The following is a 23,322-nucleotide window of genomic DNA, read 5'->3' as shown; positions in this document are numbered from 1 at the left end:
AAGCGATCATACACTGTTTACCAGGGAGCAGGTCTACCGACGTTAAGGCTAATCTGAAGATAGTGCTGGCTAAAGCTAAAACTGGCGAGTGTAGAGAGTATAGGGATATTGTTATCCACGTTGGCACCAACAATGTTAGGATGAAGCAGTCAGAGGTCACCAAGCGCAACATAGCTTCAGTGTGTAAATAACCTAGAAAGATGTGTCGGCATCAAGTAATTGTCTCTGGCCCCCTCCCAGTTAGGGGGAGTGATGAGCTTTACAGCAGAGTCTCACAACTCAATCGCTGGTTGAAAATTGTTTTCTGCCCCTCCCAAAAGATAGAATTTGTAGATAATTGGCCCCCTTTCTGGGACTCACCCACAAACAGGACCAAGCCTGGCCTGTTGAGGAGTGACGGACTCCATCCTAGCTGGAGGGGTGCTCTCATCTTATCTACTAACATAGACAGGGCTCTAACTCCCCTAGCTCCACAATGAGATAGGGTGCAGGCCAGGCAGCAGGCGTTAGCCAGCCTGCCAGCTTAGTGGAGCCTGCCACTGGCAGTCAGTGTAGTCAGCTCAGCTATCCCCATTGAGACCTTGTCTGTGCCTCGATCTAGGTTGGGCAAAACTAAACATGGCGGTGTTCGCTTTAGCAATCTCACTGGAATAAAGACCTCCTCCATTCCTGCCATTATTGAAAGAGATTGTGATACCTCACATCTCAAAGGCAGTTATAGTCAATGAACTAATCACTGATCATAATCTTGATGTGATTGGCCTGACTGAAACATGGCTTAAGCCTGATTAATTTACTGTGTTAAATGAGGCCTCACCTCCTGGTTACACTAGTGACCATATCCCCGCGCATCCCGCAAAGGCGGAGGTGTTGCTAACATTTATGATAGCAAATATTTTGAGCTTCTAGTCATGAAATCTATGCAGCCTACTCAATCACTTTTTATAGCTACTGTTTACAGGCCTCCTGAGCAATACACAACGTTCCTCACTGAGTTCCCTGAATTCCTATCGGACCTTGTAGTCATAGCAGATAATATTCCAATTTTTGGTGACTTTAATATTCACATGGAAAAGTCCACAGGTCCACTCCAAAAGGCTTTCGGAGCCATCATCGACTCAGTGGGTTTTGTCCAACATGTCTCCGGACCTACTCACTGCCACAGTCATACTCTGGACCTAGTTTTGTCCCGTGGAATAAATGTTGTGGATATTAATGTTTTTCCTCATAATCCTGGACTATCGGACCACAATCACAACAAATAATCTGTTTATACCCCAACCAAGGATTATCAAAAGCCGTGCTATAAATTCTCGGACAACCCAAAGATTCCTAGATGCCCTTCCAAGACTCCCTCCACCTACCCAAGGATGTCAGAGTACAAAAATCAGTTAACGACCTAACTGAGGAACTCAATTTAACCTTGCGCAATACCCTAGATGCAGTCGCACCCCTAAAAACCAAAAGCATTTGTCATAAGAAACAAGCTCCCTGGTATTCAGAAAATACCCGATCTCTGAAGCAAGCTTCCAGAAAATTGGAACGGAAATGGCACTACACCAAACTGGAAGTCTTCCGACTAGCTTGGAAAGCCAGTACCGTGCAGTATCGAAGAGCCCTCACTGCTGCTCGATCATCCTATTTTTCCAACTTAATTGAGGAAAATAAGAACAATCCAAAATGTATTTTGATACTGTTGCAAAGCTAACTAAAAAGCAGCATTCCCCAAGAGAGGATGGCTTTCACTTCAGCAGTGATAAATTCATGAACTTCTTGGAGGAAAAGATCATGATCATTAGAAAGCAAATTACAGACTCCTCTTTAAATCTGCATATTCCTCCAAAGCTCAGTTGTCCTGAGTCTGCACAACTCTGCCAGGACCTAGGATCAAGGGAGAAACTCAAGTTTCTTAATACTATATCTCTTGACACATTGATGAAAATAATCATGGCCTCTAAACCTTCAAGCTGTGTACTGGACCCTATTCCAACCAAACTACTGAAAGAGTTGCTTCCTGTGCTTGGCTCTCCTATGTTGAACATAATAAACGGCTCTCTGTCCACCGGATGTGTACCAAACTCATTAAAAGTGTCAGTAGTAAAGCCTCTCTTGAAAAAGCCAAACCTTGACCCAGAAAATATAAAAAACTATCGGCTTATATCGAATCTCCAATTCCTCTCAAACATTTTAGAAAAAGCTGTTGCGCAGCAACTCACTGCCTTCCTGAAGACAATGTATACGAAATGCTTCCGTCTGGTTTTAGACCCCATCATAGCACTGAGACTGCACTTGTGAAGGTGGTAAATGACCTTTTAATGGCGTCAGACCGAGGCTCTGCATCATCTCAATTTTTATGGAATGGTCTGCCTATCCATGTGAGAGACGCAGACTCGGTCTCAACCTTTAAGTTTTACTGAAGACTCATCTCTTCAGTAGGTCCTATGATTGAGTGTAGTCTGGCTAGGAGTGTGGAGGTGAATGGAAAGGCACTGGAGCAACGAACCTCCTGGCCGGTTCCCCTCTCTCCACTGGGATTCTCTGCCTCAAACCCAATTACAGGGGCTGAGTCACTGGCTTGCTGGTGCTCTTCCATGCCATCCCTAGGAGGGGTGCGTCACTTGAGTGGGTGGAGTCACTGACGTGGTCTTCCTGTCCGGGTTGGTGCCCCCCCTTGGGTTGTGCCGTGGGGGAGATCTTCGTGGGCTATACTTGGCCTTGTCTCAGGATGGTAAGTCGGTGGTTGAAGATACCCCTCTAGTGGTGTGGGGTCTGTGCTTTGGCAAAGTGGGTGGGGTTATATCCTGCCTGTTTGGCCCTGTTCGCGGGTATCGTCGGGCGTGGCCACAGTGTCTCCCAACCCCTCCTGTCTCAGCCTCCAGTATTTATGCTGCAATAGTTTGTGTCGGGGGCTAGGGTCAGTGTGTTATATCTGGAGTATTTCTCCTGTCTTATCTGGTGTCCTGTGTGAATTTAAGTATGCTCTCTCTAATTCTCTCGCTTTTTTGCTTCCTCTCTTTCTCTCTCTGAGGACCTGAGCCCTAGGACCATGCAATAGGACAACCTGGCCTGATGACTCCTTGTTGTCCCAAGTCCACCTGGTCGTGCTGCTGCTCCAGTTTCAACTGTTCTGCCTGCGGCTATGGAACCCTGACCTGTTCACCGGACGTGCTACCTGTCCCAGACCTGCTGTAGAGCGGTAGAGATACTCTGAATGATTGGCTATGAAAACCCAACATGCATTTATTCTTGAGGTGCTGACCTGTTGCACCCTCTACAACCACTGTGATTATTATTATTTGACCCTGCTGGTCATCTATGAACATTTGAACATCGTGGCCATGTTCTGTTATAATCTCCACCTGGCACAGCCAGAAGAGGACTGGCCACCCCTCGTAGCCTGGTTCCTCTCTAGGTTTCTTCCAAGGGAGTTTTTCCTAGCCACCGTGCTTCTACACCTGCATTGCTTGCTGTTTGGTGTTTTAGACTGGGTTTCTATACAGCACTTTGTGACATCAGCTGATGTAATAAGGGCTTTATAAATACATTTGATTGATTGAGTTCTCTGCTGCCAATGACTGGAACGAATTGCAAAAATCACTGAAGCTGGAGACTCATATCTCCCTCACTAACTTTAAGCATCAGCTGTCAGAGCAGCTTACCGATCATTGCACCTGTACACAGTCCATCTGTAAACAGCCCACCCAACTACCTCATCCCCATCTAATTTTTTTTTTACTCCTTTGCACCCCAGTATCTTTACTTGCACATCATCTTCTGCATATCCATGACTCTAGTGTTTAATTGCTAAATTGTAGTTATTTCACAACTATGGCCTATTTATTGCCTTACCTCCCTAATCTTACTATATTTGCACACACTGTATATAGATTTCTCTATTGTGTTATTGACTGTGCATTTGTTTATCCCATGTGTAACTCTGTTGTTGTTTGTGTCGCACTGCTTTGCTTGATCTTGGCCAGGTCACAGTTATAAATGAGAACTTGTTCTCAACTGGCCTACCTGGTTAAATAAATAAATAAAACAATTCAGTACTTTTTGGATAATTAGAACATGAAAACAGTTCGGTACTAGAATTTGTGTTACTTTCTGTGTCAAATGTGTCTCACGTCATATACGGATTGAGGGGATCGAGTCTGTCTAGTAATTTGTCTGAATCTTCTCAAAGAGGCAGTAGCTAGCCAGGCAAGCTAGTTTTGAGAAGTAAGAGAAGGAATAGAAAATGGTGACAGCGTGGCTTTCGCACCTCGCCCCTCTGAGTCAGAGGGGTTGGGTAAAATGCATAAGACATTTCAGTTGAAAGCATTCGGTTGTAGAACTGACTAGGTATCTCCTTTCCCTTTCTTCAAATAAAAAGAAATCATACATCCACGCCTGCAGCTTGTTGACAAAACTGGCTCCAGAAACTAACTATGGGAATACTTTGCTTACAGAGAAGATGAGAGCCAGCCCACCGAAACAACTAGGCAGAAGGTTTTACAAAGTAGTGCAGTGCAAGTTTCAAAATGATATAGTTGATCTTGATGCTCCTTTCCAATAAATATTGAGGGTGTTATTCTGGTGATATCATAATTGATGTTTGGCTGCCGTTTGATAAATAAAAATAATGTTGCTCTTTTGTCAATACTACTACTACTAATAATAATAATAATAATCTCATCATGTAGGCTATTTGTGCACTCTAGTCAATAGTGCGCAGATACAGTTGAAGTCGGAACATACACCTTAGCCAAAAACATTCACTCAGTTTTTCACAATTCCTGACATTTAATCCTAGTAAAAATTCCCAGTTTTAGGCCAGTTAGGATCACCACTTTATTTTAAGAATGTGAAATGTCAGAATAATAGTAGAGAGTGATTTATTTCAGGTTTTATTTTTTTCCCATCACATTCCCAGTGAGTCAGAAGTTTACATACACTCAATTAGTATGTGGTAGTATTGCCTTTAAATTGTTTAACTTGGGTCAAACGTTTTGGGTAGCCTTCCACAAGCTTCCCGCAATAAGTTGGGTGAATTTTGGCCCATTCCTCCTGACAGAGTTGGTATAACTGAGCCAGGTTTGTAGGCCTCCTTGCTCGCACACACGTTTTCAGTTTTGCCCACAAATTTTCTATGGGATTGAGATCAGGGCTTTGTGATGGTCACTCCAATACCTTGACTTTGTTGTCCTTAAGCCATTTTTCCACAACTTTGGAAGTATGCTTGGGGTCATTGTCCATTTGGAAGACCCATTTGCAACCAAGCTTTAACTTCCTGACTGATGTCTTGAGATGTTGCTTCAATATATCCACATAATTTCCCTCCCTCATGATGCCATCTGTTTTATGAAGTGCACCAGTTCCTCCGGCAGCAAAGCACCCCCACAACATGATGCTGCCACCCCCGTGCTTCACGGTTGGGATGGTGTTCTTCGCCTTGCAAGCCTCCCCCTTTTTCCTCCAAACATAACGATGCTCATTATGGCCAAACAGTTCTATTTTGTTTCATCAGACCAGAGGACATTTCTCCAAAAAGTACGATCTTTGTCCCCATGTGCAGTTGCAAACCGTAGTCTGGCTTTTTTATGGCGGTTTTGGAGCAGTGGCTTCTTCCTTGCTGAGCGGCCTTTCAGGTTATGTCGATATAGGACTCGTTTTACTGTGGATATAGATACTTTTGTACCCGTTTCCTCCAGCATCTTCACAAGGTCCTTTGCTGTTGTTCTGGGATTGATTTGCACTTTTCACACCAAAGTACGTTCTCTAGGAGACAGAAAGTGTCTCCTTCCTGAGCGGTATGACGGCTGCGTGGTCCCATGGTGTTTATACTTGCGTACAATTGTTTGTACAGATGAACATAGTACCTTCAGGCGTTTAGAAATTGCTCCCAAGGATGAACCAGACTTGTGGAGGTCTACAATTTTTCTTCTTAGATCTTGGCTGATTTCTTTTGATTTTCCCATGATGTCAAGCAAAGAGGCACTGAGTTTGAATGTAGGCCTTGAAATACATCCACAGGTACACCTCCAATTGACTCAAATGATGTCAATTAGCCTATCAGAAGCTTCTAAAGCCATGAAATTATTTTCTGGAATTATCCAAGCTGTTTAAAGGCACAGTCAACTTAATGTATCTAAACTTCTGACCCACTGGAATTGTTATACAGTGAATTAATCTGTCTGTAAACAATTGTTGGAAAAATTACTTGCGTCATGCACAAAGTAGATGTCCTACCCGACTTGCCAAAACTATAGTTTGTTAACAAGAAATGTGTGGAGTGGTTGAAAAACGAGTTTTAATGACTCCAACCTAAGTGTATGTAAACTTCCAACTTCAACTGTATCGCTGTTGGCTAGAGCACACGTGCCAATACCTTGCTATATAACACAACATTTTATGTGAGAAAACCATCAGTAGAGCTGAAAATGCGATGGGAACCCATTTAACTTGTATGTTTTATTCGGTTCATGGGAATTTAACCGCAAAAGGTTTTTTATGTGCACTACATCGTCACACACAGCCTTTTATCTGCAACAAGTGAATTTGATGGAAACATCTCTGGGGGGAAAATGCGCATATTGTTTTAATGTGGATTTTTGAATATTCACATAAATCTGTCCACATTTGAAATGAATGAAAACCTAGCTATTGAAGTGAACATATATTCAGCATGACATTCATGTGAGCATTATAGTATGATTACAACCCAAAATTAATGTGAAATGCACCCATAACTTGACAGCAATATATTTAAACTACTAGCGTTAGTTTGGGCTTGCTAGCGGTAGCCAGCCAGTAGCCCTGGGCGAAGCATTCCACCCTGGGAATTGCAGTGTGCTGTGTAAAATCCATTTTATTTCTATGTTGTCACAACACCAGATTTTTTTACTTCGATACCAATAGTAGGTTTAGTATCACGATACCAAAATTATGCTCGATACCAAAACGATACCACGGCAAAAAACAAAAAGAAAACCAATTAGCTAAAGTCACAGAATAACCACTGGGCATTATTATACACTGCTCACAAAAATAAAGGGAACACTTAAACAACACAATGTAACTCCAAGTCAATCACACTTCTGTGAAATCAAACTGTCCACTTAGGAAGCAACACTGATTGACAATAAATGTCACATGCTGTTGTGCAAATGGAATAGACAACAGGTGGAAATTATAGGCAATTAGCAAGACACCCCCAATAAAGGAGTGGTTCTGCAGGTGGGGACCACAAACCACTTCTCAGTTCCTATGCTTCCTGGCTGATGTTTTGGTCACTTTTGAATGCTGGTGGTGCTTTCACTCTAGTGGTAGCATGAGACGGAGTCTACAACCCACACAAGTGGCTCAGGTAGTGCAGCTCATCCAGGATGGCACATCAATGCGAGCTGTGGCAAGAAGGTTTGCTGTGTCTGTCAGCGTAGTGTCCCGAGCATGGAGGCGCTACCAGGAGACAGGCCAGTACATCAGGAGACGTGGAGGAGGCCGTAGGAGGGCAACAACCCAGCAGCAGGACCGCTACCTCCGCCTTTGTGCAAGGAGGAGCAGGAGAAGCACTGCCAGAGCCCTGCAAAATGCCTTCCAGCAGGCCACAAATGTGCATGTGTCTGCTCAAACGGTCAGAAACCGACTCCATGAGGGTGGTATGAGGGCCCGACGTCCACAGGTGGGGGTTGTGCTTACAGCCCAACACCGTGCAGGACGTTTGGCATTTGCCAGAGAACACCAAGATTGGCAAATTCGCTACTGGCGCACTGTGCTCTTCACAGATGAAAGCAGGTTCACACTGAGCACGTGACAGACGTGACAGAGTCTGGAGACGCCGTGGAGAACGTTTTGTTGCCTGCAACATCCTCCAGCATGACCGGTTTGGCGGTGGGTCAGTCATGGTGTGGAGTGGCATTTCTTTGGGGGGCCGCACAGCCCTCCATGTGCTCGCCAGAGGTAGCCTGACTGCCATTAGGTACCGAGATGAGATCCTCAGACCCCTTGTGAGACCATATGCTGGTGTGGTTGGCCCTGGGTTCCTCCTAATGCAAGACAATGCTAGACCTTATGTGGCTGGATTGTGTCAGCAGTTCCTGCAAGAGGAAGGCATTGATGCTATGGACTGGCCCACCCGTTCCCCAGACCTGAATCCAATTGAGCACATCTGGGACATCATGTCTCGCTCCATCCACCAACGCCACGTTACACCACAGACTGTCCAGGAGTTGGCGGATGCTTTAGTCCAGGTCTGGGAGGAGATCCCTCAGGAGACCATCCGCCACCTCATCAGGAGCATGCCCAGGCATTGTAGGGAGGTCATACAGGCACGTGGAGGCCACACACACTACTGAGCCTCATTTTGACTTGTTTTAAGGACATTACATCAAAGTTGGATCAGCCTGTAGTGTGGTTTTCCACTTTAATTTTGAGTGTGACTCCAAATCCAGACCTCCATGGGTTGATAAATTGGATTTCCATTGATTATTTTTGTGTGATTTTGTTGTCAGCACATTCAACTATGTAAAGAAAAAAGTATTTAATAAGATTATTTCTTTCATTCAGATCTAGGATGTGTTGTTTAAGTGTTCCCTTTAATATTTTGAGCAGTATATTTAAACATTGAACAATGTGTTGATAACTGGTAGAACAACTAAAATAACAACTAAAATATATTCTCTATGCAATTTCTTTCAAAAAATAAACCACCATATTAAATAACAGAATTTCCAAAATATTCCTTATGCAAAACCATATCTGAGATTCAGAGCACACAAAATTGTTTTACAATTACATCTAAACTGTTTTAAAAATGTAATTTGATACATCTCAGGATTAATTTGCTCATCTATGGCCATAATATCAGGTCAAATGACATTCATTAAACCTATGATTCATTATTAATTACTGCAAAATAATTGAATGTATTAAATTAATAGTTTAGTTCCACGACAATTAAAAACACTAAGGCTCATTTCTGAAGCTTCTAGATTGCAATAGTCTACATTACAATCTATAGTCAGCATTTGCCATATACTAATGTAAATGATAATATTACATCATAATCCATAGTCTTAACTACAATCTATAGTCAAGACTTCAGATAATTATGCTAATCTCAAATGATAATATTGTTTACATACTTATTTTTCTCTGTTCTGAACTGCTGTGTGCAGTCATCAAACAGCTTCTGGTTCATCTCCATGAAGAGCTTGAGAGCATTGTAGATGAGGCCATGGATGGTCCTGCACACAGGCACGCACACACAGAAGTGAGTCAGTCTACCGTCATGTCATAAAAGGCAGCCCTGTCCTCCAGCCCAAACCAAAATTTGATTCAGGGGAATGAGTAAAGTAAGTCTGTACTAATGTTGAGCTCTCCGCATTCAACACTGCACTTTCAGAGCAGCTTAATGTTAAATAACTCTCATTCCACATAAAACTGTTTGGTAAGGTGTTGACATTTAAGGGGCAATGTCTTTCAAATTCAGCTAAATTCAATAAGGGCCTGGGTTCTAATTTGGATTACTGGAAATCTTTAAAAACTGAACGTTTGATTGAGTCTGCCTGGAGTGCCAGATGGCTGAGCACTTTTGGGACTATTATATTGGTTCCATTGCACCAGGCAAGCTCAATCAAGTGCAGCTAAAACGTTTTTGAAAGAAAACAAATAACATTTGAACCCAGGTCTGGCTGACACTGCATGTCCTGAGAAATGGAAGTAAGTGACCAATGGGGCATTCTGATTAGGCCACAAAGCGGAAAATGTTTTGCAATGAAAAAGTTGAATTTATTAGTCCCTCCCTATTTCAGTTTGTCATCTTCCGTTTGGTGCCTAATGAACGCGGCCCAAGTGGAGGGGCTACTTACTTGTTCCAGTGGGTCTTGGAGTTACGGTAGAGTGCCGGGAACATGATGGGCAGGATTTTGGCTGCATTGTCGCTGATTAGACTCATGATGTACTCATTGTTCCAGTAGTACAGAGCTCTCTCTGCTACCTGCACAGTGACCACAAGCATACAGCACCATCGGTGAGGACATCTCACTCAATATGACAACGGAAGGGGAAGCCATATACTGTAGGGCATCAGAAGGTTAAAGGGACACTCTCTTCTTGTCCATAGACTGCTTTCAGGATAAGGAAATTAATATGTATTTTGAGTGAATCCCTTTACTTGCAGGAGCATTAGAGGGGCAATAAGAGTACTACTGATGAGTACTCTTGATTGATGAAACAAAAAGGTGACAAAAGTAACGTGTCACATCCTTCCCTCAAGCCTATAACTATGGTCACCCTTGATAAAGATGAGCGAAAAAGACTGTATAAAATAAATACAAATGCTGATCTATATTGCATTCTCAAAAAACTGGGGGAGTTATATTGTTTAATACCTATACAATTGCTCAGAGGAAGAGATTTTGTTTAACAAGTAATACAAACAGTCTCTAAAAGACAGGGTTCAAAAGTATTGGCACCCCTGTTTACAATACTCCAGCAACCTACCCGTGCGGGGATCATGACACAACCTTTTTCTAAAATGTTTTATGAGAATGGACAACTCATTGGGAGGGATCTTAGCCGCAAGTGGATCTTCCAACAAGACAATAACCCCAAGCACTCATCAAAATCCACAAAGATATAGTTAATTGACCACATTGGGTTCAAGTCTCTGTACTTGAACCCTTGAAAACCTATGGTTTGAATTGAATAGGGCAGTACATAAGAGCAAACAAAGGATATCAAGGATCTGGAAAGATTCTTTATGGAAGAACGGTCTAAGATCCCTCCCAAATTGTTCTCCAATCACATAAAACATTTTAGAAAAAGGCTCAGTGTCGTTATCCTCGCATGGGTAGGGTGATAGAGTATTGAAAACAGGGGTGCAAATAATTTTGACCCTTATCTTTTTGAGATTATTTTTTATTACTTGTTAAACAAAATGTATTTCTTGTGGCAATTGTATTATTATAAAATAATATAATTTCCCAATTTTTTGGAGCATACAATATACTGTAGCGCAGTATTTCCATTATTTATGTTATACAGTCTTATTTGTTATACAGTCATATCTTTATCAAGGGTGCCAATAATTATGGACCTGACTGTATATTATGTCGGTCCTCTACTACAAGTCTGATCCAGGCAGAACCGTTAAATTCCTGGTTCTTGTTTTGTTTCCATTGTTATGGACTGATTAGTTCTCGGAACCAATTAAAACATTTCACTACTGAATTTTACTTTCCCACAAGATTATAATGATGCTAAAGATCAAAATGGCACCAATAGCAGGGTTCCCGTGGCATGGGGTCAGAGGGTCAGTCACCTGGAAGTGCGGGCTGGACACACACTTTGCCAGCTGCCTGAAGAGCGGCTCCATGACCTTGACGAACTCAGACGGCTCAATGACGTCCAGAATCTCCTCCAGCTCATTGAGGAACATCACCTCTTTGGGGCTGTGAGTCTTTGGCCAGTATTTGAGAAGGGCCATTACCACCTGGGAAGACAATGATCAGTGAGTGGAGTGGATATTGACCAATATATTACTATTAGTTAGTAACACTTTATAATGACTTTCATGAATAAGCATTAACATTTACTTTAATATTACCTTTTTATAGTGTATATGCTAATAATAAATGAGTTAATAATTTATAAACTTGTAATGAGCATTTATACACTTTTTTATCAAAACTGATCAATTCTGATAAATGGGTTGATATGCATTGCTATAGCAATACCTTCTGAGATGATGCAATACAACACAGAAGGAACAAACAATACACCTTCAGCCTCAGGTCAAATATCAAATACTATAAACAAGCGATTGACAAGGAAATGTGAGGAGAAATTTCACATGACTTACTGGTTCAGTGAGAGTGCTGTCCTTCTCTAGAAATTGCACAACACAGTATGCCAGCTAGGGGGGAAAAAACACAATGTAGTACACAATTAGTGGTGATTCAATTAGTGAAGACACAATCTTATTGTGTTGACATTCACACTGAAAATAGTCCCTAACAAATCATTGTAGTCACGAAGTTGCAGTTACAGTGTAGTAACTGTAATACTTTGAGCGAGTAATACTAGCAGTATAACGGCGATATAACTGCTATGTTCTACACTGTAACGACAATTACTGTAAAGGGTGTTTCCTCATTTTGCATTAGGCTGGGGCAAAACAGATGCTAACACATAGATCAAGCTCTAATTGAGCTACTATGCTATGCAATGGCCCACAGAGCAGACTAAGAACTGTTCCACCAGATCAAGGGACCCACTTGGCTGACAGCAGTCATACAGTGAAAGAGACACACACCGGCCCAGAGAGCGAGAGAGAGCAAGAGGCCCCTGACAAGGACCTTTGTCACATAGTAACTCAGGCTTGTGAATGCCAGATATCGGATTACAGCTAGCTTGTAGCAGCCAGGCTACTGCTCTCACCTCCCCCACTCACTGCCTGAACAGGCCTGACCCAACTGGAAACAACACCACTGTGTGCCAACTGGCCAGAACTAGAACTCAGCCATTTCCATAGATTTCTATACATTTCCATAGGGTGTATTCAGTAGGGAAAAAAGAAAATCAGAAAGTTGCAGATCGAAATTTATTGAAGAGAGCTGAAACGACTCCCTATTCTTGACGACAGAGAATCGTGTCTGTTCTACACAATGCATTTCTATCTGAACGTTCTGTAACTTCTCACCCTCCTGAACCGAGCCCAGGGCAGCATGGCTGATAGTTGAACAATCATCAGAACTATGTCATGTTCATTAGGGCCACACAATGGAAAACATTTTAAAATGTCTTTCAACGGAAAATGAAAACACACGTTTCTTATTGGACAAGTGAAAGTAGTCCCTCCCTGTTTCAATCTGTTTTCTTACCTTATGTGCCTAATAAACATGACATTAAACATGAAAAAAAGAAGGACTTACCTGTGGATGGTAGACACTAAGTGATTTGACTTTGTGCAAAGGCAACAGGACCTTTAACAGGAAAATCTTGTGCTCCTCTTTTAGTGGTAAGGCAAACCCATTGATTATACTGTGAATAGAGAGAGAAACAAATAATTAGGCCCTGTATAACAATAATAAACTAAATTCAACTGACCTCAAAATAGTAACAGAAAAATAAAGGGATAAAGGATAAACAACAGCTGACCATGAATGGTTAGAGATCCTATCTGCAGTCGAGAAGACATCATGAGACTGGATAACAGTCAAAAATAACTATTCCAACTCCACTGCAAGACACGCTGGATTAGAGTTTAAAGTGTACCTTCCGAGTATCTCCAGTAATTCTGCTATTCCATTATGGTGCTCGGTCTCATAGATAAACCTGTCAAAAACAGAGAGACATTTTATTTAGTTACACAGCCAAACATACATTTCTTAGTAGTGATAAAACTAAACAACCAAATTCACCATTGAATTTGATGTGTTAAAATATCTAAGATTAAACAAGCGGCTGAAATTAAACTCACCTATAAAATATATTATTGATGTGTTTTCTGATGTAGGCCCTTAGTCCCAGGAATTTCCCATAGATCCTGTGGAGAGTGGTTTTGAGGAAGTCCCTCTCCCGTGGGTCCTCACTGTCAAACAGGTCTAGAAGCTGTGGACACATGACATCACTCCCATCAGACTCCACAAAACCAAGGACAAGACTTTACACTTAAAGAAAGAAATGCACTTTGGAAACATCAGCTCTTGCCATCACAATAAAACTGTGTGAGCATTCAACAATGTACGAGTATCCATGTTTCTTTCAGCTCTTACCTGCATCACAAATTTTTGGTCGATATACTTCTTTGCTATGTTCGGTTGAAAGTCGGAAGATTCTAAAAACCGAAGGAAAAATTCGTAGACGAGCTGTAAAGAAAGAAAACCTTTTACAAATACCTAATTTGCTGAATGCATATCAAGAAAGATCATGTCCAAAATGCTAGTCATAATCTTTCCTTACAAAAATGTTTTGTAAAATCACAGTAATTCCCCAATGCAAATCCTATCATAATGATCCATAATAAACAGATGTGCTCGTTTAGTCTGAGCCAAGAGTTAGGGAAGGTCCAATTAACTTTAATTCTAAACTGATTATATGCTTTCATTTTAAAGCACTGTACTTCAGAGAATGTAAGATTTGCAGCACTTAAATCTTACTCAAACAGCAGGGTCGAGTGTTCATTAGGACATGCAACAGAAAACTCTTTACGAACAAAAATGTGTGTTTAGGACAAAACCAGGTAGTTTGTCTGTTTTCTTCCATTTGGTGCCGAATGAACACGACCCGGGCCATGTCAGCTGGGTTATTAGATGCCCTGGGTACCTGGAGATGTGGCCATGCAGCCTCAAGTGTAGGCTCGTCCTCCTCGGGGTCAAACTCTGCTCCTGTGGGGTTGGACGACGGAGGCAACGTTCGGAACATGTTCACTGCAAACTGAGGGTGGGAAAAGCACAACAAAGTCTATTCAGATTCAGTAGATCACCCTGATGGAGGCCAGTATGTAGACAAAATGCTTCCCTGGCTGTTGTTTCATTTTACATTGAATGTAACAGGATCGCCTTGGGAATTTTTTTGTCCAAATAATATAGGCCCTGTTAAAATACTTTAGAATGCATCCTTGATCCTTCCTTCATACCTTACTTAAACACAGATATACAATTGGTGAAAGTGATGGATAAGAGAAAGTTACCACTCTATCTAGTCACTTATAGATCTGTGTTTACCTGAAGGAGATAAGGAAGGAAGGGCGCATGTCTGAAGTATTCGAACAGGGCAGTAGTATCTACTTGGCCAACTCAACCAGTTGTACATCTTTCATTGGAACCAAGTGTGTTATCATTTGTCTCCAACATCAACTGACTTGCCCTGTGGGGTGCTAGCTATAACTGCTATTCCCAGTAAAGACAGATCATGGGACAGTGCAGGTGGCCTGAGGATATAGAACACTGCTATTTCTGTTGGTTGCAGAGCTGCTAGCTAGGTAAACAAGTTCAAGCCCAGATGTAGCTTTTAAAAAGAGAAAAGATACATTTATTCGTTCACAGATGTCAATGTCAAATGATTATAATAACTCATTAGCTTTACCGCTAACTGCGGAAGCTTTGATGTATAAAAGAGAAACACTTCAAAGTGAATCTGGGTGATGACTGCTGACGGGTGGAAGACAAGCGAGAGTACAGTAGGGAGCCGGGGTAAAGCATTACGATTTGAATGTTTTAAAATCATGGACTGAATTAAATGCTTTGACACTTGAAAAGGCTCACTGCGTTTACACACTTATCCATGACAGCCTTATGCCAGGCCACAATGAGCTATCACATTAAAAACCACGACAGGCTAACTTGATGGGTCACGCATGCAAATAATTGCTTCATGCTTCAGATTTATAGTTTTTGTATGGCTTTGTGACATCAAAGGCTCCTCAATGAGGAAAATTTGAAATTCAATTTGTGTCACGTCCTGACCAGTAAAGGGGTTATTTGTTATTGTAGTTTGGTCAGGACGTGGCGGGGGGGGGGTGTTTGTTTTATGTGGTTTGGGGTTTGTTGGGATATGTGTTTATGTAGAGGGGTGTTTGTTTAGAGTATTCTGGGGTTTTTGGTTATGTTCTAGGTTTTGTATTTCTATGCTCTGTCTATGTTGTGTATTTCTTTGTGTTGGCCTGGTATGGCTCTCAATCAGGAACAGCTGTATATCGTTGTTGCTGATTGGGAGTCATACTTAGGTAGCCCTGTTTTCACCTGTCCTTTGTGGGAAGTTGTTTTTGCTCTGCTGTGTTTAGCCTGCAATACTGTGTGTTCGTTCGTTTTCTTGTTTTGTTCTTTAGGTGTTCAATAAAAGTTAAAATGAGCACTCAACCCGCTGCGCCTTGGTCTACTTCATACGACGACCGTTACGGAACTTCCCACCTAATATGGACCAAGCAGCGGGGTAAGGAGCTGGAGAAAAGCTATCGGGAGTCGTGGACCTGGGAGGAGATCCTAACCGGAGAGGGACCATGGAAAAAGGCTGGAGAGGACCGGGACTGTTATATTGGAACACGATTGGCATGGAAGCCTGAGAGGCAGCCCCAAGAAATGTTTTGGGGGGGCACACGGGTAGTTTGGCTGGGCCAGGGTTAAGCTCCAAGCCAACTCCCCGTGCTTACCGGAGGCAGCATGTTACTGGTCAGGCCCCGTGCTATGGGGTGATGCGCACGGCATCGAGGCCGAGCATTCACAGGCCGGTGTGCGCAGTGCCAGCGTCCCGCATTTGCCAGGGGGAAGCGGGCATCCAGCCAGTAAGGGTGGTGCCAGTACTGCGCTCAAGACCGCCAGTGCGCCTTCACGGCCCAGTGTACCCTGTTCCCGCACCTCGCACTAGCCCTGAGGTGCGTGTATCCAGTCTGGCGTCTCCAAAGCCAGCACCACGCACCAGGCCTTCAGTGCATCAGCCCAGTCCAGGATGTCCTGTTTCTGCTCCTCGCACTAGCCTTGGGGTGCGTGTCTCCAGTCTGGTACCTCCACTACCAGCATCACACACCAGGCCTCCAGTTTGTCAGCCCAGTCCAACTCGTCTTGTTCCTGCTCCTCGCACTAGCCCTGAGGTGCGTGTTTCCAGTCTGGCACCTCCAGTACCAGCCCCACGTACCAGGCCTCCAGTGCGTCAGCCCAGTCCAGCTCGTCCTACTCCTGCTCCTCGCACTAGCCCTGAGGTGCGTGTTTCCAGTCTGGCACTTCCAAAGCCAGCACCACGCACCAGGCTTTCAGTGCGCAGTCCTCGTCCAGAGTGTCTGGCGACAGTGCCTCGTCCAGAGTGTCCGGCGACAGTGCCTCGTCCAGAGTGTCCGGCGACAGTGCCTCGTCCAGAGTGTCCGGCGACAGTGCCTCGTCCAGAGTGTCCGGCGACAGTGCCTCGTCCAGTGTGTCCGGCGACAGTGCCTCGTCCAGAGTGTCCGGCGACAGTGCCTCGTCCAGAGTGTCCGGCGACAGTGCCTCGTCCAGAGTGTCCGGCGACAGTGCCTCGTCCAGAGTGTCCGGCGACAGTGCCTCGTCCAGAGTGTCCGGCGACAGTGCCTCGTCCAGAGTGTCCGGCGACAGTGCCTCGTCCAGAGTGTCCGGCGACAGTGCCCCGTCCAGAGTGTCCGGCGACAGTGGCCCGTCCAGAGTGTCTGGCGACAGTGCCCCGTCTAGAGTGTCTGGCGACAGTGCCCCATAGAGAGACGGCCCGCAGTCCGGAACCGAGAGAGACGGCCCACAGTCCGGAGCCGAGAGAGACGGGCCACAGTCCGGAGCCGAGAGAGACGGCCCACAGTCCGGAGCCGAGAGAGACGGCCCACAGTCCGGAGCCGAGAGAGACGGCCCACAGTCCGGAGCCGAGAGAGACGGCGGCACAGTCCGGAGCCAAGAGAAACGGCGGCACAGTCCGGAGCCAAGAGAGTCGCCCTACAGTCCGGAGCTCCCAGAGTCGCCCTTCAGCCCGGAGGTCTACAGCGACGCACTTCAACCCGAGGTCTACAGCAACGCACTTCAGCCCGAGGTCTACAGTGACGCACTTCAGCCCGAAGTCTACAGCGACGCGCTTCAACCCGAGGTATTCAGCGGGGGTGGACAGGTTAGGTGGGGGACTAAGGCCAGAGCCTGAGCCACCTCCACAGTAGGAGGATTGGGGAGGGGGGGGTGTAGCACGGGAACCATCAGTGATGGTAGCCACCCTCCCTTCCCTCCCTTTAGTTTGGGGGGTTTATTTTTGTGTTTATTTTTTATGTGAGGTGCATCCGGGGTCTGCACCTTTGGGGGGTACTGTCACGTCCTGACCAGTAAAGGGGTTATTTGTTATTGTAGTTTGGTCAGGACGTGGCGGGGGGGGGGTGTTTGTTTTATGTGGTTCGGGGTTTGTTGGGATATGTGTTTATGTAGAGGGGTGTTTGTTTAGAGTATTCTGGGGTTTTTGGTTATGTTCTAGGTTTTGTATTTCTATGCTCTGTCTATGTTGTGTATTTCTTTGTGTATGGTTCTCAATCAGGAACAGCTGTATATCGTTGTTGCTGATTGGGAGTCATACTTAGGTAGCCCTGTTTGCACCTGTCCTTCGTGGGATGTTGTTTTTGCACTGCTGTGTTTAGCCTGCAATACTGTGCGTTCGTTCGTTTTCTTGTTTTGTTATTTAGGTGTTCAATAAAAGTTCAAATGAGCACTCAACCCGCTGCGCCTTGGTCTACTTCATACGACGACCGTTACAATTTGGTTAACATTATGAATTGAAATTAACCCCATTCCTGTCTGTTACATCTGGTGTTGTCACTATCTATCTCTTTCTTAATTTGTGGAGCTCAAATGTAAAGCAAATCCCTGTAAAAGGCTAATAATCTGGTTAATAATTCTGACCTGACAGCTCAGAATGTGCTAGCCCCAATGGAGATTCTCATGGTATTGCATTCTTTCTGTTGGAAACATGTTTTAAAGCGTGCTACCCTTACTCTTTCATTCTGAACAGTGGGACCCGGGACATAAAAATAGCACATTCTGAGGGATAGCTTAGATTGTCAGAATGTAGCACATTCTGGGCGGTAGCACAGATGATCATAACACCAGCTCTACCCAGTCCAACTCAACACAGCTATATTCACCACAGCCAGGGTTGGACTTAAGGGTGACTCATCTACTCTCTTCCAGTCAGTCTGCTGACACTCACCATGTGCACCACCTCTGGGTAGATGGGCTCTGTGATGACGTTCCTGTTGTGGGTGATGTACTCCACCATCTCGCTCAACGCCGCCCGCTTCACCTCCTTCCATTTCAGGTCACTTAGTGGGTCCGACAGGAAGTCAAAGAGCACGCAACACTGGCGTAGCTTCTGCACAAACAGCTTCTCCTGCTCCGCCGGAGCACAGTCTGAGGGAGAGAGAAAATAAAGTTTTATAAAATGATTATTTTGAAAAATAATAAATTTTCAATACTTTTTTATGTAAATGGAATGTTATTGAAGGGTCCAGACACATTTGGGATTTCACATGTTTTAGGGAAACTTACCCAAACAGCAAATCACTTCCTCGTTGTAAAGCATTGGGGCCCTGAAAAAAACATGAAGAAAATCTCCAAAAACACCCAAATACGTCCTTTTAGAAATCTTATTATAGTGATGCAGGTCTTTAGATGTTGTACACATGAAGTTGTCATTCTGAACTTTATCCACAATGTTATATTCCCATTTGCGCAACTCGAGCGGTTCCATTTTCCATGTAGCCTGCTGCTACAGGTAACTGCAAAAATAAAGGAAACACCAACCTATAGTGTCCACCACGAGCCACCAGAACAGCTTCAATGCTCCTTGGCATAGTTTCTACAAGTGTCTGGAACTTCCTGTGTGGAAGCACCCCATGCTTTCAATATACTTTGTATCCCTAATTTACTCAAGTGTTTCCATTATTTTGGCAGTTACCTGTAAAATGCTAGAGTCGCAACAAAATGTAATATAAGGTCGCAGATAAAGTTCATAATGACACAATTTCAAGTGTACAACATCTAAACACATGTGTCACTATACTGAGAGCTTTGTCGTTTCTAAAAGGATGTATTTGGGTGTTTTTCGAGCCTTTGTTCATGTTTTTGGGGGCCCAATACTACATAACAAGGATGAGGAAGTGATTTGGTCTTTGGGGTACGTTTCTCTGAAACGTGAAATCACAAAAAAGGGTGTCTGGACCCTTTCATTTAGATCAAAAATTGATATTTTGTTGTAAAAAATTACCTCTCCTATAAGGCGTTCTAATAATAATAATATATGATTTCAATTAATTTTTGACTGCAGCCCTTTTGATTTGAACACAACCTTCTATTCATGTTTGCCCATAGTAGAAGTGGTCAGAACATAACTTTTTGGACCTGAATGCCTAAACATTCAGGAGCTAGGGGTGCTCAAGGTTTACCCATTTTGCATAGCTCACACTACCATGAGACAACCATGTCTTCATCAGTGAAAAATATAAATAGTTAAGCTTGATATAATTTGAAAGATTACAAACATGTTTGCCAAACTATTTGATTATTTATTTAAAATAAAATAAGTTTCACCTTTATAATCAACTATCACAAACATGTACTCCATTTTTTTGGTTCATATATGTTGAAGCTTAGACTATTTTACATCAGAGGTGTTTGTTGTGCCCACCATCGGTTGAGACACAGCATGCTCTTGAATAAAAAAAATATTTAACTAGGCAAGTCAGTTAAGAACAAATTCTTATTTAACAATGACGGCCTACCCCGGTCAAACCCTCCCCTAACCGGGACGACGCTAGGCCAATTCTGCACCGCTCTATTGGACTCCTTGTCCCATAGTACCTTAGACCACTGCGCCACTTGGGATTCCCTGAATACAGGATGGGTGTCATGTTCTGCCTAATAAATGAACTAAAAATGTACATTTTAACTTTCAAATGGCACCAAAAAGATGGTTGGAGGTCCACACAAAGAATGTTGACTTGAGTGGGAATATCCATTGTTTTAAAGGAAAGCGTCAATCTCCCATAGGAAACCTATTGAAATCATAGAAATAGCCTAGATAATAGAATACACATTCAAGTTGACCTTCGACGGATGGTGGACTGGCGGCCATCTTTCTGAGAGTAATTTAGACTAAAAAACTAAATACATTTTTTTTTCAAGTGTCAGTGGCATACCAGCTAAATTGCAGTGGTCTGAAGGGATGGGTCCATTCTATGAATTCTGTTTCTATGATTGAAATGACACCTACCCTGTATTCAAGAGAATGCTGTGTCTAAACGATGGCGGGCACAACAAAAACAACTCAGACCCTGTAAAATAGGGTCTAAGCTACAACATACAGTACCAGTCAAAAGTTTGGACACACCTATTAATTCAAGAGTTTTTCTTTACTTTTTACTAATTTTTCTACATTGTAGTGTAATAGTGAAGACATCAAAACTATGAAATAACACATCATGGAATCAAGTGGAATCAAGTAGTAACCAAAAAAAGTATTAAAACAAATCAAAATACATTTTAGATTCTTCAAAAGTAGCCACCCTTTGCCTTGATGACAGCTTTGCACACTCTTGGCATTCTCTCAACCAGCTTCATGAGGAATGCTTTTCCAACAGTCTTGAAGGAGTTCCCACATATGCTGAGCACTTGTTGGCTGCTTTTCCTTCAACCTGCGGTCCAACTCATCCCAAACCATCTCAAATTGGGTTGATAATTGTAGAGGCCAGGTCATCTGATACAGCACTCCATCACCCTCCTTGGTCAAATAGCCCTTACACAGCCTGGAGGTGTGTTTTGGGTCATTGTCCTGTTGAAAAACAAATGATAGTGGGACTAAGCGCAAACCAGATGGGATGGGGTATCGCTGCAGAATGCTGTGGTAGCCATGCTGGTTAAGTGTGCCTTGAATTCTGAATAAATCACAGACAGTGTCACCAGTAAAGCACCACCACACCTCCTCCTTCATGCTTCATGGTGGGAACCACACATGCGGAGATAATTTGTTCACCTACTCTGCATCTCACAATAATCTCAAATCTCAAATTTGTACTCATCAGACCAAAGGACAGATTTCCACCAATCTAATGTCCATTGCTCGTGTTTCTTGGCCCAATTAAGTCTCTTCTTCCAATTGGTGTCCTTTGGTAGTGGTTTCTTTGCAGCAATTCGACCATGAAGGCCTGATTCACGCAGTCTCCTCTGAACAGTTGATGTTGAGATGTGTCTGTTACTTGAACTCTGTGAAGCATTTCATTTGAGGTGCAGTTAACTCCAATGAACTTATCCCCTGCAGCAGAGGTAACTTTGGGTCTTACTTTCCTGTGGCGGTCCTCATGAGAGCCAGTTTCATCATAGCGCTTGATGGTTTTTGCGACTGCACTTGAAGAAACTTTGAAAATTCTTGGGATTTTCCGGATTGACTGACCTTCATGTTCTAAAGTAATGATGGACTGTTGTTTCACTTTGCTTATTTGAGCTGTTCTTGCCATAATATGGACTTGGTCTTTTACCAAATATGGCTATCTTCTGTATACCACCCCTACCTTGTCACAACACAACTGATTGGCTCAAACGCATTCAGGAGGAAAGAAATTGCCCAAATTAACTTAACGAGGCACACCTGTTAATTGAAATGCATTCCAGGTGACTACCTCATGAAGCTGGTTGAGAGAATGCCAAGAGCGTGCAAAGCTGTCATCAAGGCAAAGGGTGGCTACTTTGAAGAATCTGAAATATATTTTAATTTGTTTAACACTTTTTTGGTTACTACATGATTCCATGTGTGTTATTTCATTTATTTTGATGTCTTCACTATTATTCTACAATGTAGACAATTGTAAAAATAAACTAAAACCCTTGAATGAGAAGGTGTGTCCAAACTGTTGACTTGTACTGTATGTGAAAAGAGAAACATTTGAGTTTCCGTGTTTTTAGACCATTTGTGTTAAAGATTAAAAAAATAATAATAATAATATTTTGACAAGCCTGTTTGTAAGCCTTCAAATGTTATCAAACTCAAACTTTAACTTTTTCAGAGATGAAGACATGGATGACTAATTGTTTTTTATTTTATTTTTTTATTTAACTAGGCAAGTCAGTTAACCTGCCTGGGCTAGGGGGCAGTATTGAGAATTTTTGAAAAAATATGTTCCCATTTTTAACTGCCTCCTACACCAACTCAGAAGCTAGAATATGCATATTATTGTTCAGGTTTGGATAGAAAACACTCTGAATGTTCTAAAACTGTTTGAATGGTGTCTGTGAGTATAACAGAACTCCTATGGCAGGCAAAAACCTGACAAGGTTTCAAGCAGGAAGTACCCTGTCTGACAAGGAGTCGTGCGTCTTACATCTTTTTATTGAAAAGTAAGGATCTTAGCTGTAACGTGACAATTCCCAGGGCTCCGATAGGCTCTCAGAGCCCGGGAAATAACTGAAGGTTTACGAGGGAGTCTCAGGCTGAAACACATTATCACCTTTTGTAAGTGGCTGCTCCGAGGACCTTTGAATGAGGCGCGTGCATGAGTCGCTCCTGAGGAGAAATTTTATTCGGCTGTTTAGGCTCAATGCATACTCCCGGTCGGAATATTATCACTTATCTACGAGATAACTGGCATAAAAATTGGTTTTAAACAGCGGTTGACATGCTTCGAAGTACGGTAATGGAATATTTAGACATTTTTGACACGCCAATGCGCCATGCGCGGGACCGTGAAGAAGCATTCTGATAGTGTCTAGAACTCACGAACAAAACGTCGCTGTTTGGATATAACGATGGATTATTTGGGACCAAACCAACATTTGTTATTGAAGTAGAAGTCCTGGCAGTGTATTCTGATGAAGAACAAGC

The 23,322-nt window shown here is 43.1% G+C and overlaps 1 protein-coding gene across 9 annotated transcripts in view; it reads right to left on the bottom strand.

Annotated features, from left to right (window-relative positions):
- LOC115162656 (serine/threonine-protein phosphatase 2A 56 kDa regulatory subunit gamma isoform) overlaps positions 1 to 23,322 on the bottom strand; it is a 44,549-nt gene that overhangs the window by 7,928 nt on the left and 13,299 nt on the right. For all 9 annotated transcript variants that reach the window (XR_003869605.1, XR_003869606.1, XR_003869607.1 and 6 more), the window contains exons 2-11: positions 18,661 to 18,860; positions 14,311 to 14,421; positions 13,761 to 13,853; positions 13,466 to 13,596; positions 13,261 to 13,320; positions 12,918 to 13,026; positions 11,846 to 11,899; positions 11,306 to 11,476; positions 9,852 to 9,979; positions 9,126 to 9,227 (exon numbers count right to left, since the gene is read on the bottom strand). Coding sequence is in view for 5 of the 9 variants with exons in the window: in XM_029714149.1 (XP_029570009.1) it covers positions 9,126 to 9,227; positions 9,852 to 9,979; positions 11,306 to 11,476; positions 11,846 to 11,899; positions 12,918 to 13,026; positions 13,261 to 13,320; positions 13,466 to 13,596; positions 13,761 to 13,853; positions 14,311 to 14,421; positions 18,661 to 18,860 (1,159 nt within the window). In the remaining 4 variants the exon portion in view is untranslated. The remainder of the gene's footprint in view (positions 1 to 9,125; positions 9,228 to 9,851; positions 9,980 to 11,305; positions 11,477 to 11,845; positions 11,900 to 12,917; positions 13,027 to 13,260; positions 13,321 to 13,465; positions 13,597 to 13,760; positions 13,854 to 14,310; positions 14,422 to 18,660; positions 18,861 to 23,322) is intronic.

This window comes from Salmo trutta, chromosome 25, assembly GCF_901001165.1.
Source record: "Salmo trutta chromosome 25, fSalTru1.1, whole genome shotgun sequence".
Lineage (NCBI taxonomy): Eukaryota > Metazoa > Chordata > Actinopteri > Salmoniformes > Salmonidae > Salmo > Salmo trutta.
This window is presented reverse-complemented; position numbering and strand designations above follow the sequence as displayed.